Below are 17,789 nucleotides of genomic sequence, written 5' to 3'. Positions count from 1 at the left end.
TGGGACAGAACACCTGGCAGCATCGCCTCCTAGGGGACGGCAGGGCAGGAAGGAGCAGGAAGGAGGCCAGAGTCAGGCTGCGTGCACCATGCCCCCTCTCCACCTGCAAACGCAGCCTCGCGCGCCCCTGCAGGAGCCTTGGCAATGACCTTGGCAATGGCCTCTGTTTTGAAAATCAGCAACACCAGGCCAGGCCCTACCTGGCTCCCCGGTAGATTCCGTTCAGGGGGGCTTAGGCCGCCCGCCCCCCCCGCCCCGCGCCCCAGTCCTGCAGAGCGTAGGGAGTCGGAGGGTCTGGGTGTCCCCGGGGCCAGCTGTGACCTCGCCCTGCCTCAGTCTGTCCTTCTGAAAGGTTGGGGGGGGGGGGCAGCGGCTCCCTCGGCAGCTCCCCCGACACAGGCACGTCCCCCTCGGTGAAGCTGGCGTCTCTGGCTTTGATCTCCTGGCTGCTTGGAGCCCCGCGAGGTGCCTGCGGGGCAGCCAGGCGGACTGGCTTCGGCTGGGCCGCCGGTAGCGGTGGTGGGAACCGCACCGCCACCGTCACGTGTGGCCACTGCCATCCAGATTCATTTCAGTGAAATTAACAGCTCAGTCCCTCCGCCGCGCTCTCCGCGGGCGGGAGGGCGGGGCCCGAGCGCAGGCGCGCGCGCTGGCGGCCGTGGCTGGACACGGAGGTGCAGAGCGCACGGGGTCATCCATCCATCGAGGCCGAGCGCGGCGGACAGCGCCGCCTCCGGACCCCGAGACGACGGCCCCGCGGCGCTCAGAGCCTCCCAGCCCGTCCCAGCCCCGGGCCACGGGGCGTCTGTGACTGACTCCCGTTGCGGGTGAGGAAACGGAGGGACAGTTCCGAGCCTCGATTATCACCACGTCCTGCTTCACGAAGGAGGAACCGGGAGCCCAGGGACGGCGGCGACCTGGCGGCCCGGTTCCGGTCCCCTCCGCCGCTCCTCCCCACCCTCTCCCCTCCCCTCCCACGTCTCCCAGCTCGGCCTTTGCAACTCCTGCTTTCGCTGTCTTTTCACCCATTCCCCCCTCTCCATCCTCATCCTCATCCTCATCCTCCCCTCGGACCCCTGGCCCAGCTCCTCCGCAGCCTCCAGCCCACGCAGAGGGGTCTTTGCAACCCAGAGCTGCCCTGCCCGCCCCGTCGCAGCCCCACACCCAGCTTCTCAGCCGGCTGGGCTGGGCGTCTCCCACCCACCTCTCCAGCACACAGGCCTGGGCGCAAAGGGGTCCCTCCTCCTCCTGCATGTCCACATCACCTCCTCCAGGCCAGGGCAGTGCCCATCCATGGCCCAGGTCCCCCCTGGGCCCACCCTCCACTTACCCTTTGAACATTGCCCGCGTGGACCGCTAACTCCCTCTGGACAAAACACAAAACAAAACATCCCCAGGTCTCACTGGCCCCGGGGCATGGGCGCTGGCGGCGCCCTCTTCACACAGCGAGTATTGGCTGGAGAGTGTGTGTGTGTGGGGGGGGGGGGGACTCCGCACTGAGGACCCAGCCCCAGCCCCAGCCCCGAACAGGCCACACCAGGCTCTCCGCCTGGGGTGCTCACCTTCTAGTGGGGAGACAGACAATACACACAGAACCAGGCTGCAAAGAGGAGGAAGTGTGAGAGGCAGGCGGGCAAAGGAACCCTCTCCAAGGTGGTGATGTGACAGGGACGGGACCCGGGACAGGAGAGTCTAGCAGAGGCAAGAAAGAGCGCTCAGGGCAGAGGGGACAGCAGGAGCAAAGGCCTGGGGTGCCCGTGTGTGTGTGTGTGTGTGTGTGTGTGTGTGTGTGTGTGTGTCCTCAGGAGGCCTGTGGCCTGAGCAGGGCCAGGAGCCACTCAGTACTAATATTTGTTAACTGAACATAGAAAGACCAAATAAATGACCAGTCAGCGCCTCCTGGGAGCAAGCCACCCCTCCCCATCCCACCCCTGCCGCTGGGAAGCCGGGCCTGCTGCCTGAGCTGAGAGCCCTGCGTTCCTGCGTCCCCGGCAGCAGCCAGAAGGGGCCTGGGCCGCCCTTTCCCAGGATCTCCGAGCTCAAATGTTAGGGGCCTGTCCATTCTCAGGGCTTTGGGGTTCCTTTTATTTTATTTATTTATTGTCTTTTATTAGTAGTATTGATTTCAGAGAGGAAGGGAGAGGGAGAGAGAGAAACATCAACGATGAGAATCACTGACCGGCTGCCCTCTGCACACCCCACACTGGGGATCGAGCCCACAATCTGGGCATGTGCCCTTGGCTGAAATCGAACCCGGGACCCTTCAGTCCGCAGGCTGACGCTCTACCCACTGAGCCACACCAGCCGGGGCTATTTCTTTATTGTTGATAGTATTACAGATGTCTCCCATTTTCTCCCTTTTGCCCCCCTCCACCCCATGCCCCCTCCCCCACCCCAGGCCTTCCCCAGGCTACTGTCTGTGTCCAGAGGTTATGCATATACGTTCTTTGGTTAACCTCTTCCTGTCTCCCTCCAACCCCCACTGTGAGATTTGGAATGAAGCAGACCTGGGTTTTGGTGGGTTTTTTTAGAAAATAATTTTTATGGAGGCTCTTTTTTTTTTTAGACAGAGAGGAAGGGAGAGGGAGAGAGAAACATCGATGTGAGAGTGGAACATCGATTGGCTGCCTCCCGCCTCTCCCCACGGGGGGGATGGAGCCCACAACCTGGTCCCTGACCTGGAATTGAACTGGCCACCCTTTGGTGCACAGGACGACGCCCAACCAACTGAGCCACCCCAGCCAGGGAGGTTGGCTTTTATTTTAAAAGTATTTAGGACACGGGCTGGCGCTGAGGGACACACACGTGAAGCGGTTCCGTCCATCCCCCAGCCTGCGCTGCCCATCCCCTCCCCCTCCCACCTGGCAGCCCGGCCCTGCCCACAGGACAGGCAGCTGTGGAGAGAGAAGTGCTCGGCGCTCCCTGGCTTTGATGTCTCACCACCCTGGCGGCTCCGGGCTCCGCTTCTGCCCCTGTCCCTCACCCGGCACGGTCGGGAAGTTCTTCTTTAGATCTCACCTCCATCCCTCTTGCTGTGAAGTCAGTCCGTTCCCTATCTTTTCTCTCACCTTCTGAACTTCCCCCAGAAGAAATGAGTTCGCCCGCCCCCGATGAGACAGTTCCCTGCCTCCCTCTTCGCCTCGCCCCGCCTCCCCTGCATCCCCGAGTTGAGTTTCCCAGCTGCCATCTGCCTGGGTGCTGTCAGGCAGGGAGCCTGCTGAGCTCTCAGAGCTCGGGCTGGGAGGACCAGGCCTCACCCCACACCTCACACCTCTGCCTCCCCTGGGTTTCAGCTCACACCCTGCACCTCTCTCTTCCCCTGCCTCCTGACTCTCTCTCTCCGCCCTCCCCAACTCCCCAGCCTCAATCAGCTCCTTCCTGCCTCCCGCACCTCCTCTCTCCGGGCCTCCTGCATCTGCCTGGCACCGGTGGGGTGGAGAACAGGTGCTGGCGTTGAGGCCTCTCCGGGGGGCGGGGCGTTGGTTAGGAGGCACTGGGGGACCTGGCCCAGTTCTGGCCTTGGGGTACAATCCCAGCTGTCTCGTGCAGGCTGGGTGACCCTCGGCCCGTGCCGTCCGCCCTCCGGATCTGCTTTTCCATCTGTAAAATGGGCGCAAGCACAGGCCCCTTCTCCTAGGGCCCCGGGGAGAAGCCAGCGGCCCGAGGCCTGGGCCGCGCGTGGCATGTTCCTAGGCACAGAGCAGGTGTTTGGTCGATGTGGCCAGTGCGAGGGTCACAGAAGGGAGGTCACGGAGCTTTGGCCAGCAGGGGTGGGCCAGGGGTGACATTATCACATCCTGGGGTGGTGGGCTGTGGGAGGACAGGGGCAGCCTTGTTCTACACGCCCCCCAGGGGGCCTCAGTGGCCATCATGATAAGCTTGGGGGTCTCTGGGGCCCCTCTGTGTGTTGGCCTTGCCTCTGTGCCTCAGCTTCCCTATCTGTGAAATGGGGCAATAGCCGTCTCCGCTCAGAGGGCAGATGGGGGACCACAGAGCGGGGCCTGGTCAGTGCAGGTGAGCGGCTGACGTCACTGTGATCGGTGGCGGTGTCGTCGGAGGTGTCACACATGTCCCATGCGGACGGATGCCTGGCTTTGGGGACGTGCTGGGAAGAGGAGGGCGAGCCAGCCTTCCTGGTGTGGGTGTTGGAGGGCGTAGCTCCCTCAGGGCATGGCACGGTCGGGGTGCACTGGGCACCCGCAGTTTGGACCTCGGGTATAGTGTCTGAGACTGAGCCAGCGGGTGGCACCATGGCCTGGCCACGGGGTTGAGCCGGAGGCAGCGGTGTCTGTGGCATTTGGCCGCGCCGCCTCCGCCAGGCAGGCCTCCTGGGATGGGAAGGACCTCAGATCGAGGATGTGAGGTGTGAGCCTGCGGTGTGCAGCTCTGAGTGCGTCCCCGGCTGGGAGTGCAGAGCTGGGGCTGTGGGGCGGGCGTGCCTCGGTGCGACTGCGTGAGGGATGCGGGGAAGCGGGAGAAATATGGGCTCGCGGCGATGACACCGCATTCCTGATGTTCACTGAGCACCTGCCACGTGCCAGGCTCCGGTGCAGGGGCTTCGAACTCACCACGCACGGAAGAGACACAGCCCCTGCCCTGGGGGAGCGCACACTCGCGTGTGTGGGCTTACAAGAGGGAGATGCTGAGAAAAGGTTATACAGAGAAATAAAGCAGAGAGGGGCAGGTGGGGGAACTGTGTGGTGGGAGGTGGTCAGGATGGCCTCACGGGAAAGGGGTCATCTCAGCAGAGACCTGAGAGGAGTCAGGGACAGCTGGGGACATGAGGCCCAGGCAGAGGGAAGAGCATGTGCAAAGGCCCTGGGGCAGGTGAGTGCACAGCCTGTTCTGGAAACAGGAAGAGGCAGGTGGGAGCTGAAGCAGCCTGGCTGGGAGAGGGACCTGGGAGAGGCTGCTGAGACAGGAGGGACCCTCTGGTTGCAGCTGGTGTGGGAACAGACTGGGAGGGAGGCGAGGGTAGAGGTGGGGAGACCAGCGAGGAGGCTCCTCTGATCCCTGGGGGGTTGACGGCGGACCAGGGCCATGGTGGGTCCGCATGTCTCCCAAAGGTGGAGGCACTTCCTGAGCAGGTAGCTAATCAGGCCCTTAACAGCCCTGTGAGATCGATACTCTTCTCCTCGTTTCACAGCATTTTCCTGCAGCTCAGAAAAGTGAAGTCACTGGCCAAGGCCACACAGTGCGTGAACGCAGCCCCAGCGTTCAAACCCAGGCCCTGGCGCTGACCGGTGTCGCTCCTCTTGCTACTTGTCTGTTATGGTCTGTGTCTGTCCTGGGTCTTGAGTGTGGAGGTGGCATTTGTCAGCACCTATACCAGTGTCTGCACATACCAGGGACTCAGAAAAATATTGGATGGATGGGTGGATGGATGGATAGACAGATGGGTGGATGGATGGATGGATGAATGAAGGGATGGATGGATGGATGGATGAATGGATGGATGGATGAGTGGATGGATGGATGGATGGATGGATGGATGGATGGATGGATGGATGGATGAGTGGATGGATGGATGGATGAGTGGATGGATGGATGGACGGATGGATGAGTGGATGGATGGATGGATGAGTGGATGGATGGATGGATGGATGGATGGATGGATGGATGAGTGGATGGATGGAGGATGGAGGATGGAGGGAGAATGGATGGATGGGTGAGTCAAATGGACAAAAGCCGCTCCTTGCCCATTTTGCAGAAATGAACCAGGAGGCGGCATCGGGTGGTGGCTGAGGTCCGGAGAGCTGCACGGGGTTCTCTGGGGCTCGAGCGGGCTGGCCTCGGCTGCAGGTCGGGCGTCTGCGATGTGGCCCGGTTCCCGGCACATGGGGTGGATGGCTGTGCGGATGGCGGGGGCTCTGGGAGCCCCTGGGGTCCCGGAAGGAGCCTGCAGGAGCCTGCGGGAGGCCGCCTGCCCTGGGCTGGGCTGGGTGCAGAGGGCTGGCCGGCCGCGCTGGGAGGGTGGGGTCGGCCTGCTTATGCAGCCAGGAGGCTGTGTGTGCCATGAGGCAGGCTTGGCACGGCCCAGACCCCCTCCCGGCAGCCCAGCCATCAGCGTCCTCCCCCCGCGTCCGACCTTCCCGCCGTCCAGACCCAATGGGTTAATTAGATAACGGGGCCTTTGATTAGCGGGGGGAGGAGGGCCTCTGGGCGCAGGGAGGGGCGAGGAGGAGGGAGCAGAGGCGCCCTCCCCGCCCAGGAGGAGAAAGGCGGCGGGAGGGGAGGCGGGAGCTCAGCCGGCTCTGCACTGCCGTGTGACTGGAAATTGTAATCTCAGAGAAAGAGCCAGGCAGAGCCCGGCCCCAGACCCGGACGGACGGACAGATGGACAGAGAGTCTGACTGAGACGGGCTTCCGGACAATGAGAGGGTGACGGGGACCGCTCAGATGGAGGAAGGAGAGGGGGGGCCCGAGGTCCCAGGGGCAGCAGGACAGTGAGGGGCAGCCCGGCAGGGGTGGCGGCCTGAGGAGGGGCCGGGCCAGAGGCAGAGGGGCTGGGGGAGCAGTGGGGTGGGGTCCGAACCAAGAGGAGAGAGGCCGTCGGTGGGGGGAGTGGAGGCGGAGGTGAGAGTGGGGGCAGGGACCAGGGGAGGCCCGCAGGGGGGGAGGAGGCCGCGGCCTAGACAGCCGCCCCCTGGGGTGGGAAGGGCGACAGGCAAGGAGGGGGGGGGGGCGCGGGGAGACCAGGAAGCCCCTGCGTCCCCCCCCCAGCACGACCTGGACGAAACCCCAGAGAACTGGGTTGGCAGAGCCCCGGCGGCTGGCGGCATGTGGGGGGGGGGGCCTGGGGTGCAGGGAGAGGCCCCGCGGAAGCCGAGCCACCAGGGTGAGTGTCCGCGCTGTGCTCTGTGCCGTGGGAGGGGGACAAGGACGAGGTGGCCGGGCTGGAGGGAGGGGGGCTGCAGATGCAGAGGCAGCGATGGGGGATGCGGCTGCTGGCGGGAGAGATGGGGACCGCGGCGGGCGAGGAGGTAGCCGGGGAGGCAGGCCTGGGCCCGGCTGCTGCGGCTCCAGGCATCCCAGCCGCTGGTCCCCCGCCTCCCGGCCCGGCTCAGAGGGTGTGGGCTGGGTCGGCGCCAGTCTTCGTAGGAGGAAGAACCAGTGCCCTGGGCTCGGACAAGGACAGGCACAGGCCTCCCCTTCCCACTGGGGGGGCGAGGACCCCGGCACCTCCCGCAGAAAAATGAGTTCGGGCACAGACACAATCAAACCTCTCTCTGTCCCTCTGTCTGTCTCCCTCTGTCTGTCTCTGTCCATCTGTCTCTCCGTCCCTCTATATCTCTGTCCATCTTTCTGTCCCTCTGTCTTTGTCCCTCTGTCCGTCTCTCTGTCCCTCTGTCTCTCCATCTCTCTGTCCATCTCTCTGTCCCTCTGTCTGTCTCTCTGTCCCTCTGTCTGTCTCTCCATCCCTCTGTCTCTCTGTCCATCTCTCTGTCCCTCTGTCTTTGTCCCTCTGTCCCTCTGTCTGTCTCTGTCCCTCTGTCTCTCTGTCCGTCTCTCTGTCCCTCTGTCTGTCTCTGTCCCTCTGTCTCCCTCTCGCTCTCACACACACTCCGGCACAGACAAACGCCCAGGCTTCCTCATCCGAGTTGAAACGATGTAGGGAACTGCGGAAGGGGAGAGTGGATGTGCGCGCATGTGCGTGGGGGCCTGTGTCCTGGGCCTGAGGCCGCGTGCGAGGGCGTGCCCGTTGCTGCTGGGGGTGTGATGAGTGTGCGGTGGCCGGCGGGGGACCTCAGGTCGCCTGGGAGAGCAGGGCTTGCGGGCATGGGTGCATCTGTGTGTCCCCCAGTGCGCTAGGGGCTGGGAGCCGAGGGGGGACCCGGGCCACAGCCCCTCCGCCCTCCCCCACGGGCCCCAGGCCTGGGCCAGCCGCTTCCTCCCCTGGCACCTCAGGGTCCTCACCTACAGACGGCCCCTAACCGCTCCCTCCAACGGGCCCCAGGAGGCTCCGGTGTCTGCGAGGAAAGGGCTCACTCAGAATTCCCCGCCAGTTTTATCACTGTTGTCCCTGCTGTTGTTACTGTCCGCTTGTCTTCCTTTCCTTCTCTTGTCTATGTAAATGGGGGTGCCCCCCCCCCCAGAACTCAGGCGCAGGTTCCCGGGCCCAGCACCGGCCGGCTGGGCACCGCCGTGGCCACCAGCACCGGCTCCAGCCTCCTCCCGGCCACCCCCACCCTCCCACTCCCCACCCCAGCCCCCGCCTCACCCATCGCTGCTCCTTGTCCGGCACCTCTCGGTCCTTCAGGTTCCCCTGTGAGTCTAACTCAAGTCCCTGCAGCTGCTGGGAGCAGCGTGGAGCTGGGTGCCTGGCCACGCGGGGGTGGTAAGGGGGGAGAGGCCAGGGGAGGGGACAGGACAGGACACTGGAACCTGCTCGCAGGGGGTCGTGCAGGCAGCCAGGGGGCCGGGGTGGGTGGGTGATGGGAGCCCTCCCGCTGGGCTCTTCCCCCTTCCTCTGCCACTTTTGTCTCCTCTGTCTCTCTCTCCGTCTCTACCTATTTATCAACCGTTTTGAAATCATGCAAAGAACTAAGTTTTTCTTAAAAAAATATCTTTTTATGGATTTCAGAGAGGAAGGGAGAGGGAGAGAAAGGGAGAGAGAGAGAAACATCCATGAGGAGAGAGAATCATTGACCCGCTGCCTCCTGCACGCCCCCTACTGGGGACCGAGCCTGCAACCCAGGCATGTGCCCTGACCGGGAATTGAACTGTGACCTCCTGGTTCATAGGTCGATGCTCAACCCCTGGGCCACGCCAGCCGGGCGAGAACTAAGTTTTGAATCTGGCTGACTTCACTGACTGGCCAAGTGGCCTTGGGCAAGCACTTCCTCTCCCGGGCCTCAGTTTTCAGCTCTGTGAAATGGGCACAATCTCCCCAACAGGGAGAGGATGGATGAGATGAGGGCAGGGAGATGAGGACCGGGGCAGCAGCGGCCGTGAGCTGGGTGTCAGGGGGGCAGATGGGCCCCTCACTGAGCCTCTCCTCTCTCTCCCCCCACAGCCCCCCGGCGCCCACTCGGAGCATGAACAGTGAGGATGGCGCGCGCCTGCGGCTCCACGTGCCCCCCACTGCCGCCCGGTAGGATGTCCTGGCCCCACGGGGCCCTGCTCTTCCTCTGGCTCTTCTCCCCACCCCTGGGGGCCGGCGGGGGTGGCGTGGCCTTGACGTCGGCGGCCGGAGGGGGCTCCCCGCCTGCCACCTCGTGCCCCGCGGCCTGCTCCTGCAGCAACCAGGCCAGCCGGGTGATCTGCACGCGGAGAGACCTGGCTGAGGTCCCGGCCAGCATCCCCGTCAACACGCGGTACCTGAACCTGCAGGAAAACGGCATCCAGGTGAGCCCGGCCGCCGGCAGGGGTGGGCACAGCGGGTGGGCACAGCGGGAGGGGATGGGGGGGCACAGGGGGGGACAGGGGGTGGCCAGTCCCCACTCCCTGCGTGGGCGAGGGCCTTCAGAGTGACCCCACCGGCTCTTCAGGGCAACCCCTGGGCACTTGGGAGCTGCTGCCTGTACCCCATTAGCCTGAGCCGGGCACCTGGGCCTCCTCAGCACCGGCTCCCTGACTCCGCGCCAGGCTGTTGGGCTCGGGCAGAACCACCCACGCCTCGCACAGTGGGACAGGCCTGGCCCCGGAGTCACAGGCCGGGCTGGCCCCGTCTGTGGTCTGTGCGGCCCACCTGCTGCACGGCCTGGGCCCAGGGTGGCAGGGTCTGTGCCTGTTTCTTCATTGGGAAAAGGGGATGAGCCCCTGCCCGCGGGGCTGGTGGGAGGCTGATGGGCTGCACCTTGTCAAGGGTATAGAATCTTCCTGGTTGTCCGGGCCCCGGCGAGCCCTCACCGCCGCGGGTGTGGGGGCTGGAGTGAGGATGGGAGCTCTGAGCCCGCGCCTGGGCCTGGCGCCGTGCACGCGACTGGTGCTCAGACGGGGCGGTTGCCACCTGGTTAATTATGACTGTGACTCAGGTGGGCCCTGAGTGAGGCTTTGGGGAGACATGTGCCTGTTGGAAACTGGGTCCCTCCTCTGCTCTGTCGATGCTTGGGGCCAGGTCATCCGGATTGTGGGGGCATCCAGGGCGCTGTGAGGGCATCCTGAGCACCATGGGGGTGTCCTGGGCACCGTGGGGGCATCCTGGGCGCCGTGGGAGCGTTCTGGGCGCCGTGGGGGGATCCTGGGCACCGTGGGGGCGTACTGGGCACCGTGGGGGCATCCTGGGTGCCGTGGGGGCGTCCTGGGTGCCGTGGGGGCATCCTGGGTGCCATGGGGGCGTCCTGGGTGCCGTGGGGGCATCCTGGGTGCCATGGGGGCATCCTGGGCGCTGTGGGGCATCCTGGGCACTGTGGGGGCGTCCTGAGCACCGTGGGGGCGTCCTGGGCACCGTGGGGGTGTCCTGGGCGCCGTGGGGGCGTCCTGGGTGCCGTGGGGGGGTTCTGAGTATGGTGAGGGTCGTCCTGGGCACTGTGGGGACATCCTGGGTGCTGTGGGGGCGTCCTGGGCGCTGTGGGGGCGTCCTGGGTGCTGTGGGCATTGAACAGCATCCCTGGCCACTAGGCACCAGTAACACCCACCCCCAGTTCCCAGAACGTCTCCAGACATTGCCACACACTCTGGGGGGCCTCGCCCCTGGCTGAGACCCACAGTTCCAAAGGTGTCGGCTCAAGGTTCCACTCCTAGGATTTCAACCCGAGTTCATTCGCATTTGGCTAACGCACGCCCGCCTGTGTCTGCATAGACCCCACTTCTCAGTGAATTTACGGCCAGCGAGCATTTCCTTTTCGAAGGCAGCAATAGAGGCTGGGTCGTCTTTGAACACCTCCTACCAGTAAGTTTTTCTAGATGCTGTTCAACAAAACACGGAGGTGTCCTCAGTCCCCGGCCCCCTGCAGCCTCTCCCCCCCCCCCCCCCAGCCCACATGCCCAGGGGGAAGAGGCCCGGAATTGCCACTCCCCCCCCCACACAACCCCCCCCCCCCCCACCCTCCACACTGTCCTGGGGACCTGGGACCAGGGCTGTGAGGCAGGCAGCACCGGGGGCTGCCTTGGGCCAGAAGGCCGTCCCTTCCCGGGTGGCCGTGGGGCCTGGACCAGGAAGCCAGTCGGGGTCCAGGAACATCGGGCCTGGCCACACGCGCACCCCACCCCCCCCCCCACCTCCTGCGGGACCGACTGTGTCCTCTGCTCCGGGCGCCTCCCCAGTCACCTCCCAGTCCCCCTCCGTCCCTCCAGCTGCAGCCCCTGAAGGGGGGACACTCTGACTCCATTGTCACCGCACACCTGCCCTGCCTGATGGTCAGCAGATGCCGTCTGTCCCAGGCCTGCGCAGCCCGTCCCCGCCCGCTGCCTTCCGCCCTAGGAGGGCGGCAATGCATGAACAGGGATGGCGCTTAGCGGGCCAGTGAGGCTCAGGCGGGCCATGGCCTTTGAGAAGCCGAGGGCTGTGGATTTGGTCCACAGGCCCCAGGGCACGGCTGGGAGGAGCTCTGAGTCCCCTCGGGCCGCAGCCCAAGGCCATGGCAGTGCCCCCTCTTCTCTTTGGGGGGCCTCACCAAACCAACAGTCCAGTCCCACAGGCGGCTGCTGAGCGCCAGGTGCCAGGCCTGCTCTGGGTGCCCGCACAGACCCGCCCAGCTCCTTCCCGCCTCCAGTGCCCCGCCCACCTGGCGCTCGGGGCACACCCCTCTGAGGACGCAGGACGGGGCGGGTGCCACCTCTCCAGCCTCCCGGTCACTCTCCAGCGCTGAGGACTTAGTCCCCCTGCCCTGGTCCCCCAGGCAAGCCCCCTCCCGGTCCCCACCCTCCTCTCTGGGTGGCAGCCCCTCCCCCAGCCCCCCAGCCCCCCAGCCCTGCCCTAAACGCACCTGTTTAAAGCCTCCTGGTTTTCTTCTGTGTGGGAGGCTGTGTCCCGGGCATTCGGGACACATCGGTGCCCAACTCCAGGCTGCCCTGCCTCCCTGAGCCCACGGCCGGTGGAGACACAGACCGAAGGGTGTGGGGAAGGAGTGGGGGGTGGAGGGGCGGTGGGCACCGCTAGGGAGGCAGGGAGGCCCGGAGGCTGGTGAAGGTGGCACAGGTTTGAAGGAGGTCGGGGAGCCTGCGGGCATCTGGGGAAGGGCGTTCCCAGCAGGGCTTCTGGGGGGAGGGGGCCGAGAGGGGACAGTGACACAGAGCCCACTGGGCCTTGGGGTCACAGTGAGGACTTGGGGTGACAGAGGGAGCCGGGGTGGCTGTGGCAGAGGCCGGGCGGGCTCTGAGGGGGTGTGTGAGGCGCTGGCACAGGCCGCGGACCCGGGAGAGCTGCGGAGGCTCAGACAGGCTGGTCGAGGCGAGGCGGTGACTAGGGGACTGATTCTGGGTCTGCCCTGAACGTGGAAATGGCCGGGTTTCCCTGCAGAGGGGAGCTGGGAGGGAGGGAGGCAGAGAGAGAGGACGGCCCGGGGTTTTAAGCCTGAGCTGGCCCCTTTGCTGGGACCTGCTTGCTCATGTGCCTGTCACCTCGCCTCCAGGCCACCGGCCTCCAAACCTCTGGATCCACATCCCTGTCAGAGTACACATGTGCCCCGCAGACACACGTGAGTTCATGTGTACGTCTCGCTAGTCTCCTGCACCCCTGCACCGTGGACATGACAAGGCACACACAGCCCGGCCTGCGTGGCTCAGTGGTTGACGTCGACCTATGAACCAGGAGGTCACAGTTCGATTCCCGGTCAGGGCACCTGCCCGGGTTGCCGGCTCAATCCCCAGTGGGGGGCGTGCAGGAGGCAGCCGATCAATGATTCTCTCTCATCATTGATGTTTCTATCTCTCTCCCTCTCCCTTCCTCTCTGAAATCAATAAAAATATTTTTTTTAAAGAAAAAGGAAAGGCACACAAAAATGGGCTCCCTTCTTGGGTCCAAATCCCAACACCTTCATTTCTCATCCCGGGGTTCCTGCACCCCACTCTGGAGGCCACCGGCTCCTGACACTGCCCGCTCCCGGAGGGTGGCGGGTGTCCGCCCACCAGAGCGGGTGCTGGCCCTGGCCGGTGCGGCTCAAGTGGTTGGAGCGTCGTCCTGTGCACAGTCGCAGGTTTGATTCCCTCCCGTCAGGGCACGTAGCTGGGCTGCAGGTTCGAATCCTAGTCAGGCGCGTGCGGGAGGCAACCCATCGATGTTTCCTTCTCACATCGATGCTTCTCTCTGTCTCTCCCTCTCCCTTCCTCTCTCTAAAGATTAATGAAAACACCCTCAGGTGAGGATTTTTTTCTTTTTTCCTTTTTTTAAAACCATATTTTATTGATTTTTTACAGAGAGGAAGGGAGAGGGATTGAGAGTTAGAAACATCTATGAGAGAGAAACATCCATCAGCTGCCTCCTGCACGCCCCCTACTGGGGATGTGCCTGCAACCAAGGTCCATGCTCTTGACCAGGATCGAACCCGGGACCCTTCAGTCCGCAGGCCAATGCTCCATCCACTGAGCCAAACCAGTCAGGGCAAGGATTTTTCTTTTTAAAGAGCGGTAGATTTGGCCCCCTTAGTAGGCACCTTGCAGGTGGTGGGAGTGGGGCCATCTGGGGAGCAATTAGAGGAGCTTTAAAAAATAACAACTCTTTAACTATACAAATAAAAAAGTTTAAAAACCACCCCTAGTCCCACCACCTAGATATAAATAACTGCTGCTCAGCTTTTGTTTTAAAAGCCTTGCTGGCTCTTTTCTGTGCCTCTGTAAGTGTATTTTTAAATTATTGATTACAGAGTGAATGTAAATTCATTTAGAAACACTAGAAAATACAGCTAAAACACAGGACAAGCCAAGTGAAACTCCACAGCCTCCAGGGACACTCCCCACGCACGTCCTCGGCACATGCGCTATAGGCTGGGGTTAGGAAACCCATTTCTTTCTTTTCGAATTAAAAAAAAAAAAGAGCCTTAGCCGGTTTGGTTCAGCAGATAGAGCATCAGCCTGCGAACCAAAGGGTCCCGGGTTGGATTGCGGTCAAGGGCATGTACCTGGTCGGGGCTCGTGCAGGAGGCAACCAATGGATGATGTGTCTCTCACATGGATGTTTCTCTCTGTCTTTCCCTCTCTCCTCCACTCTCCCTAAAAATCAATGGGAAAATATCCTCGCGTGAGGATTAACTAAAAAAAAAATGAAATCACACCATTTCATGGCGGACGACGCCAAGTGCACAGGTGGCCGGGGCCTCTCTCTGGGATGATGGTTTACTCTTGGGGAGAGTTAAATTCCCTGCTGTGAAACGGCAGGGACGGGGGTGTGGAGGTGGTGGTTTGAATGCCTTCATGGGAAAGATCATTTTTTTTTAATCACCGGCCTTCAGTGAGGCCCCTCCTTCTGTTTGAAGTTGGACTGGGCGTGGGAGCCCGGGCCACGGACAGGCCTTCGGACAGGCCTTCGGTGTCCTGGGCATGGTGGGGGCTGGGGGAGTGGGGGGGTGCCGGGGGCAAGCCCCCACCCCTGGGCTCTGCTCCTGCTCCAGGTGAGGCCCTGGCTGCAGGCTCCTTCCTCCTGCACCGCCTGCTCCTCCTCCGCTCCGGCCCCTCCTCCCCGCAGCCAGCCACCCTCATCTGTTTACTGCGGGTCTCTGCTTGTGTGTGTTCTGGAAAGCGCTTATTGTTGCTTTGTGTGCGTGTATTTTTAATTCATGTAAATGACGCTGCGTTATAGATGGCTTTCTTTGTCTCACTGTTTTCCCTCGGCCTGGGTTGTGAAGAGCCATCCACGTGGCTGTGCGTGTGTGTGTGTGTGTGTGTGTGTGTGTGTGCGCGCGCGCGCGCGCGCGCAACTGCCTGCTCCGTGGCTTTAGCTGCTGCAGAATTCCCCTTGGTGGGCGCCCCCACACGCCCTGCTCCCCCCTCCCCCCAAGTGAGGACAGGCACCCAGGAGACTTCCAGCTGCTCCCACCACAAATCCTCCCTGGGGACCCCTTTGGCGCCCGCGTGGACAGTGTCTTGGAATGTGCCCCTGGGGACTGGTGGCTCAGGGGACATGCACTCAGCCTAATAGGACCGATCCACCATCCGCCGGGGCTTGCAGCCGGCTGCCCTGCATCCCTCGGTCCCGTGGGGCCATGTGCACAGGGTGAGTGACAGCTCTTGGCAATGGGTGCGCTCCTGCCCTCAGATGCAATCGGCCCATCCCAAGGAGACACGCATGGGTGCTGCAGGGCACTGTGGGGGCGTGTTCCGGGAAGGCCGTCCCTTCCCAGGTGGCCGTGGGGCCAGGACCAGGGTCTGATGACGGGCGTCCGGTAGGCGAGTGGCCGTGCATCTCTTGGGGGAGGTCATGGGTATGCGCGTGGCCGTGCATCTCACGCGGGAGGTCATGGGTAAGCGAGCAGCGTGCATCTCACGCGGGAGGTCACGGGTAAGCGAGAGGCCGTGCATCTCACGCGGGAGGTTATGGGTAAGCGGGTCGCTGTGCATCTCACGCGGGAGGTCATGGGTAAACGAGTGGCGGTGCATCTCACGCGGGAGGTTATGGGTAAGCGGGTCGCTGTGCATCTCACGCGGGAGGTTATGGGTAAGCGAGTGGCGGTGCATCTCACACAGGAGGTCATGGGTAAGCGAGTGGCGGTGCATCTCACGCAGGAGGTCATGGGTAAGCGAGTGGCCGTGCATCTCACGCGGGAGGTCATGGGTAAGCGGGTCGCTGTGCATCTCACAGGAGGTTCGCGGCTACTGAGAAGGGAGTTGGAGGAACATTGACGGACACAGGAAAGTGCTTCAGATGCAATATCGAGTTTTCTAAGGGTGCGAGCACGATGCCCGATTTGTTTTTTGTTGTTGTTTTTTTTTTATATATTTTATTGATTATTTACAGAGAGGAAGGGAGAGGAATAGAGAGTTAGAAACATCGATCAGCTGCCCCCTGCATATCCCCTACTGGGGATGTGCTCGCAACCAAGGTATATGCCCTTGACCGGAATCGAACCTGGGACCCTTTAGTCCACAGGACAATGCTCCATCCACTGAGCCAAACCGGCTAGGGCCCGATTTGTTTTACAATTTAATTTAAACAACAGCAACCGCAGGGACCACCCAGCAACCTTAGCAGCGCTCCGACTGGACTGCGGGGGACAGTGGGGCTGTGACAGGTGAAGCCGCTGGGCCTCCGGTTCGTCACCGACCTGGGGACGGTCACAGCCCCCCCACCCCACTCCCCACCACCCGCCCCATCACCGGGAACCCGCCGCCTCCTTCCTGGACAGCGAGTGCTCAGCACCGCCATGTGCCAGGCGCGCGCCGTGGCCCTGGGGACCGAGGTCGCCAGCAGATCACAGCTGAGGAGGCGACAGCGAGGCCGCCTGTCATCCTGCTCCGCTCGGAGAAGCCTGGCCGCAGGCGCCAGCTCTGAGCGCCCAGCCCCGTCCAGTCGAGCCCCCCTCCCCGGAGTGCACGGCCCCCCGACTTCGTGGACACCGGCCTCGGTCACCGCTGGCCCAGGGCTCAGCTCAGAAGCGCCGCGTCCTGGAGAGCCACGTGGCTTCTGAGCCTCATGACAGCCCCAGGGAGGGAGGCGGGGTGTCCTCCCCACGTTGCACTTGAGCAGACTGAGGCCCCGAGAGCCAGGAGACCCCTGACCCCCACTAATTATGTCCCCCCTATGAGCGCATCGCCTGCCCTCCCAGCCCCCCCCCCCATGGCTCCAAGTCCTAGTTCCACGGTCTGGTCCGCTAACTTCAACATCCTCCCCCACCCCCACCCCCCCCAGTGGCCCTATTCTTATCCCCATTTTACAGACGAGGACACTGAGGCAGGGAGAGTGAGAGTGCTGTACAGGAGGCCTCCGTTAGCGAGGGGATTGGGACTCAGCCCCGCAGGCTCGCTGCAGAGCTTGATTTCTCTCTCTCTTTTTTTTTAACTCGAGGATATGTTTTCTACTGATTTTTAGAGAGAGGAGAAGGGACAAAGAGAGAGAAACATGGATGTGAGAGAGAAACGTCGATCGGTTGCCTCCCATATGCACCCCAAGTGGGGATTGGACCCGCAACCTGGGTATGTGCCCTGACCGGGAATCGAACCCGCAACCCTTCAGTGCAAGGATGACCGTACAACCCACTGAGCCTCCCGGCCAAGGCTGAACCTGATGTCTTTCTCTTTTTTAAAAAAATTATTTATTTATTCATTATTTTGTGGTCGTTGTTGATCCTGCCCCGAGGATATTTTTCCATTGATTTTTAGAGCGGGAGAGAGAAAGACAGAGGGAAACATCGATGTGAGAGAAACATATCGATTGGTTGCCTCCTGCACAAGCCCCGACCAGGGCCGGGCTGGGGAGGAGCCTGCAACCGAGGTACTTGCCCTTGACTGGAATCGAACCTGGGACCCTTTGGTCCGCAGGCCGATGCTCTGTCCACTGAGCCAAACAGGCTAGGGCTGAACTTGATTTCTTTCTTTTTTCTTTTTTTTTTTTTTGTTTGAACTTGATTCCTTAACGTGCTTCTGATGCTCCCTAATTCGCAGCTCCCTGGGCTCCGCGCCTGGTGACAGAACTGTGACCCAGTCCTGGCTGCGTGGGCACAGCCCTCAGGGCTCTGGCCTCGTCCATGCCCATTGGGTGCTCACCCACCTCCCTCCCCGCCTCCTGGCCTCTGTCTCTCTCCCCTTCCCCCACCCCCAGCCGGAGCCACCGCATCATCCCTGTTCCCCTTGCAATAGGCACCTGTCCCAGCCACACCACACTCAGGGGCGCCCTCTGCTGGGCCCAGACGCGGCCCCAGCTCCACGCTCTTCCTCTTGGATCCCGTCTCCACCTGGAAACGAGCTCTGAGCGGGAG

At 62.7% G+C, this 17,789-nt stretch overlaps 1 protein-coding gene across 2 annotated transcripts in view; it reads left to right on the top strand.

The window, feature by feature from the left end:
* The window catches only part of LRRC4B (leucine rich repeat containing 4B), a 39,705-nt gene that overhangs the window by 10,662 nt on the left and 11,254 nt on the right, over positions 1-17,789 (top strand). Inside the window, exons 1-2 of one of the 2 annotated variants that reach the window (XM_070402168.1) lie at positions 6,653-6,838; positions 9,017-9,348. In XM_070402168.1, the coding sequence (XP_070258269.1) occupies positions 9,052-9,348 (297 nt within the window). In that variant the 5' untranslated portion in view covers positions 6,653-6,838; positions 9,017-9,051. Of the gene's footprint in view, positions 1-6,652; positions 6,839-9,016; positions 9,349-17,789 lie in introns of those variants that run through there. The other variant, XM_070402169.1, reaches the window with a different exon arrangement.

This window comes from Myotis yumanensis, unplaced genomic scaffold (genome assembly GCF_028538775.1).
Source record: "Myotis yumanensis isolate MYYU_CA2020_CCGP unplaced genomic scaffold, mMyoYum1.0.hap1 SCAF_23, whole genome shotgun sequence".
NCBI lineage: Eukaryota > Metazoa > Chordata > Mammalia > Chiroptera > Vespertilionidae > Myotis > Myotis yumanensis.
The sequence above is the reverse complement of the archived record's forward strand: the minus strand, read 5'-3'. Positions and strand labels throughout refer to the sequence as shown.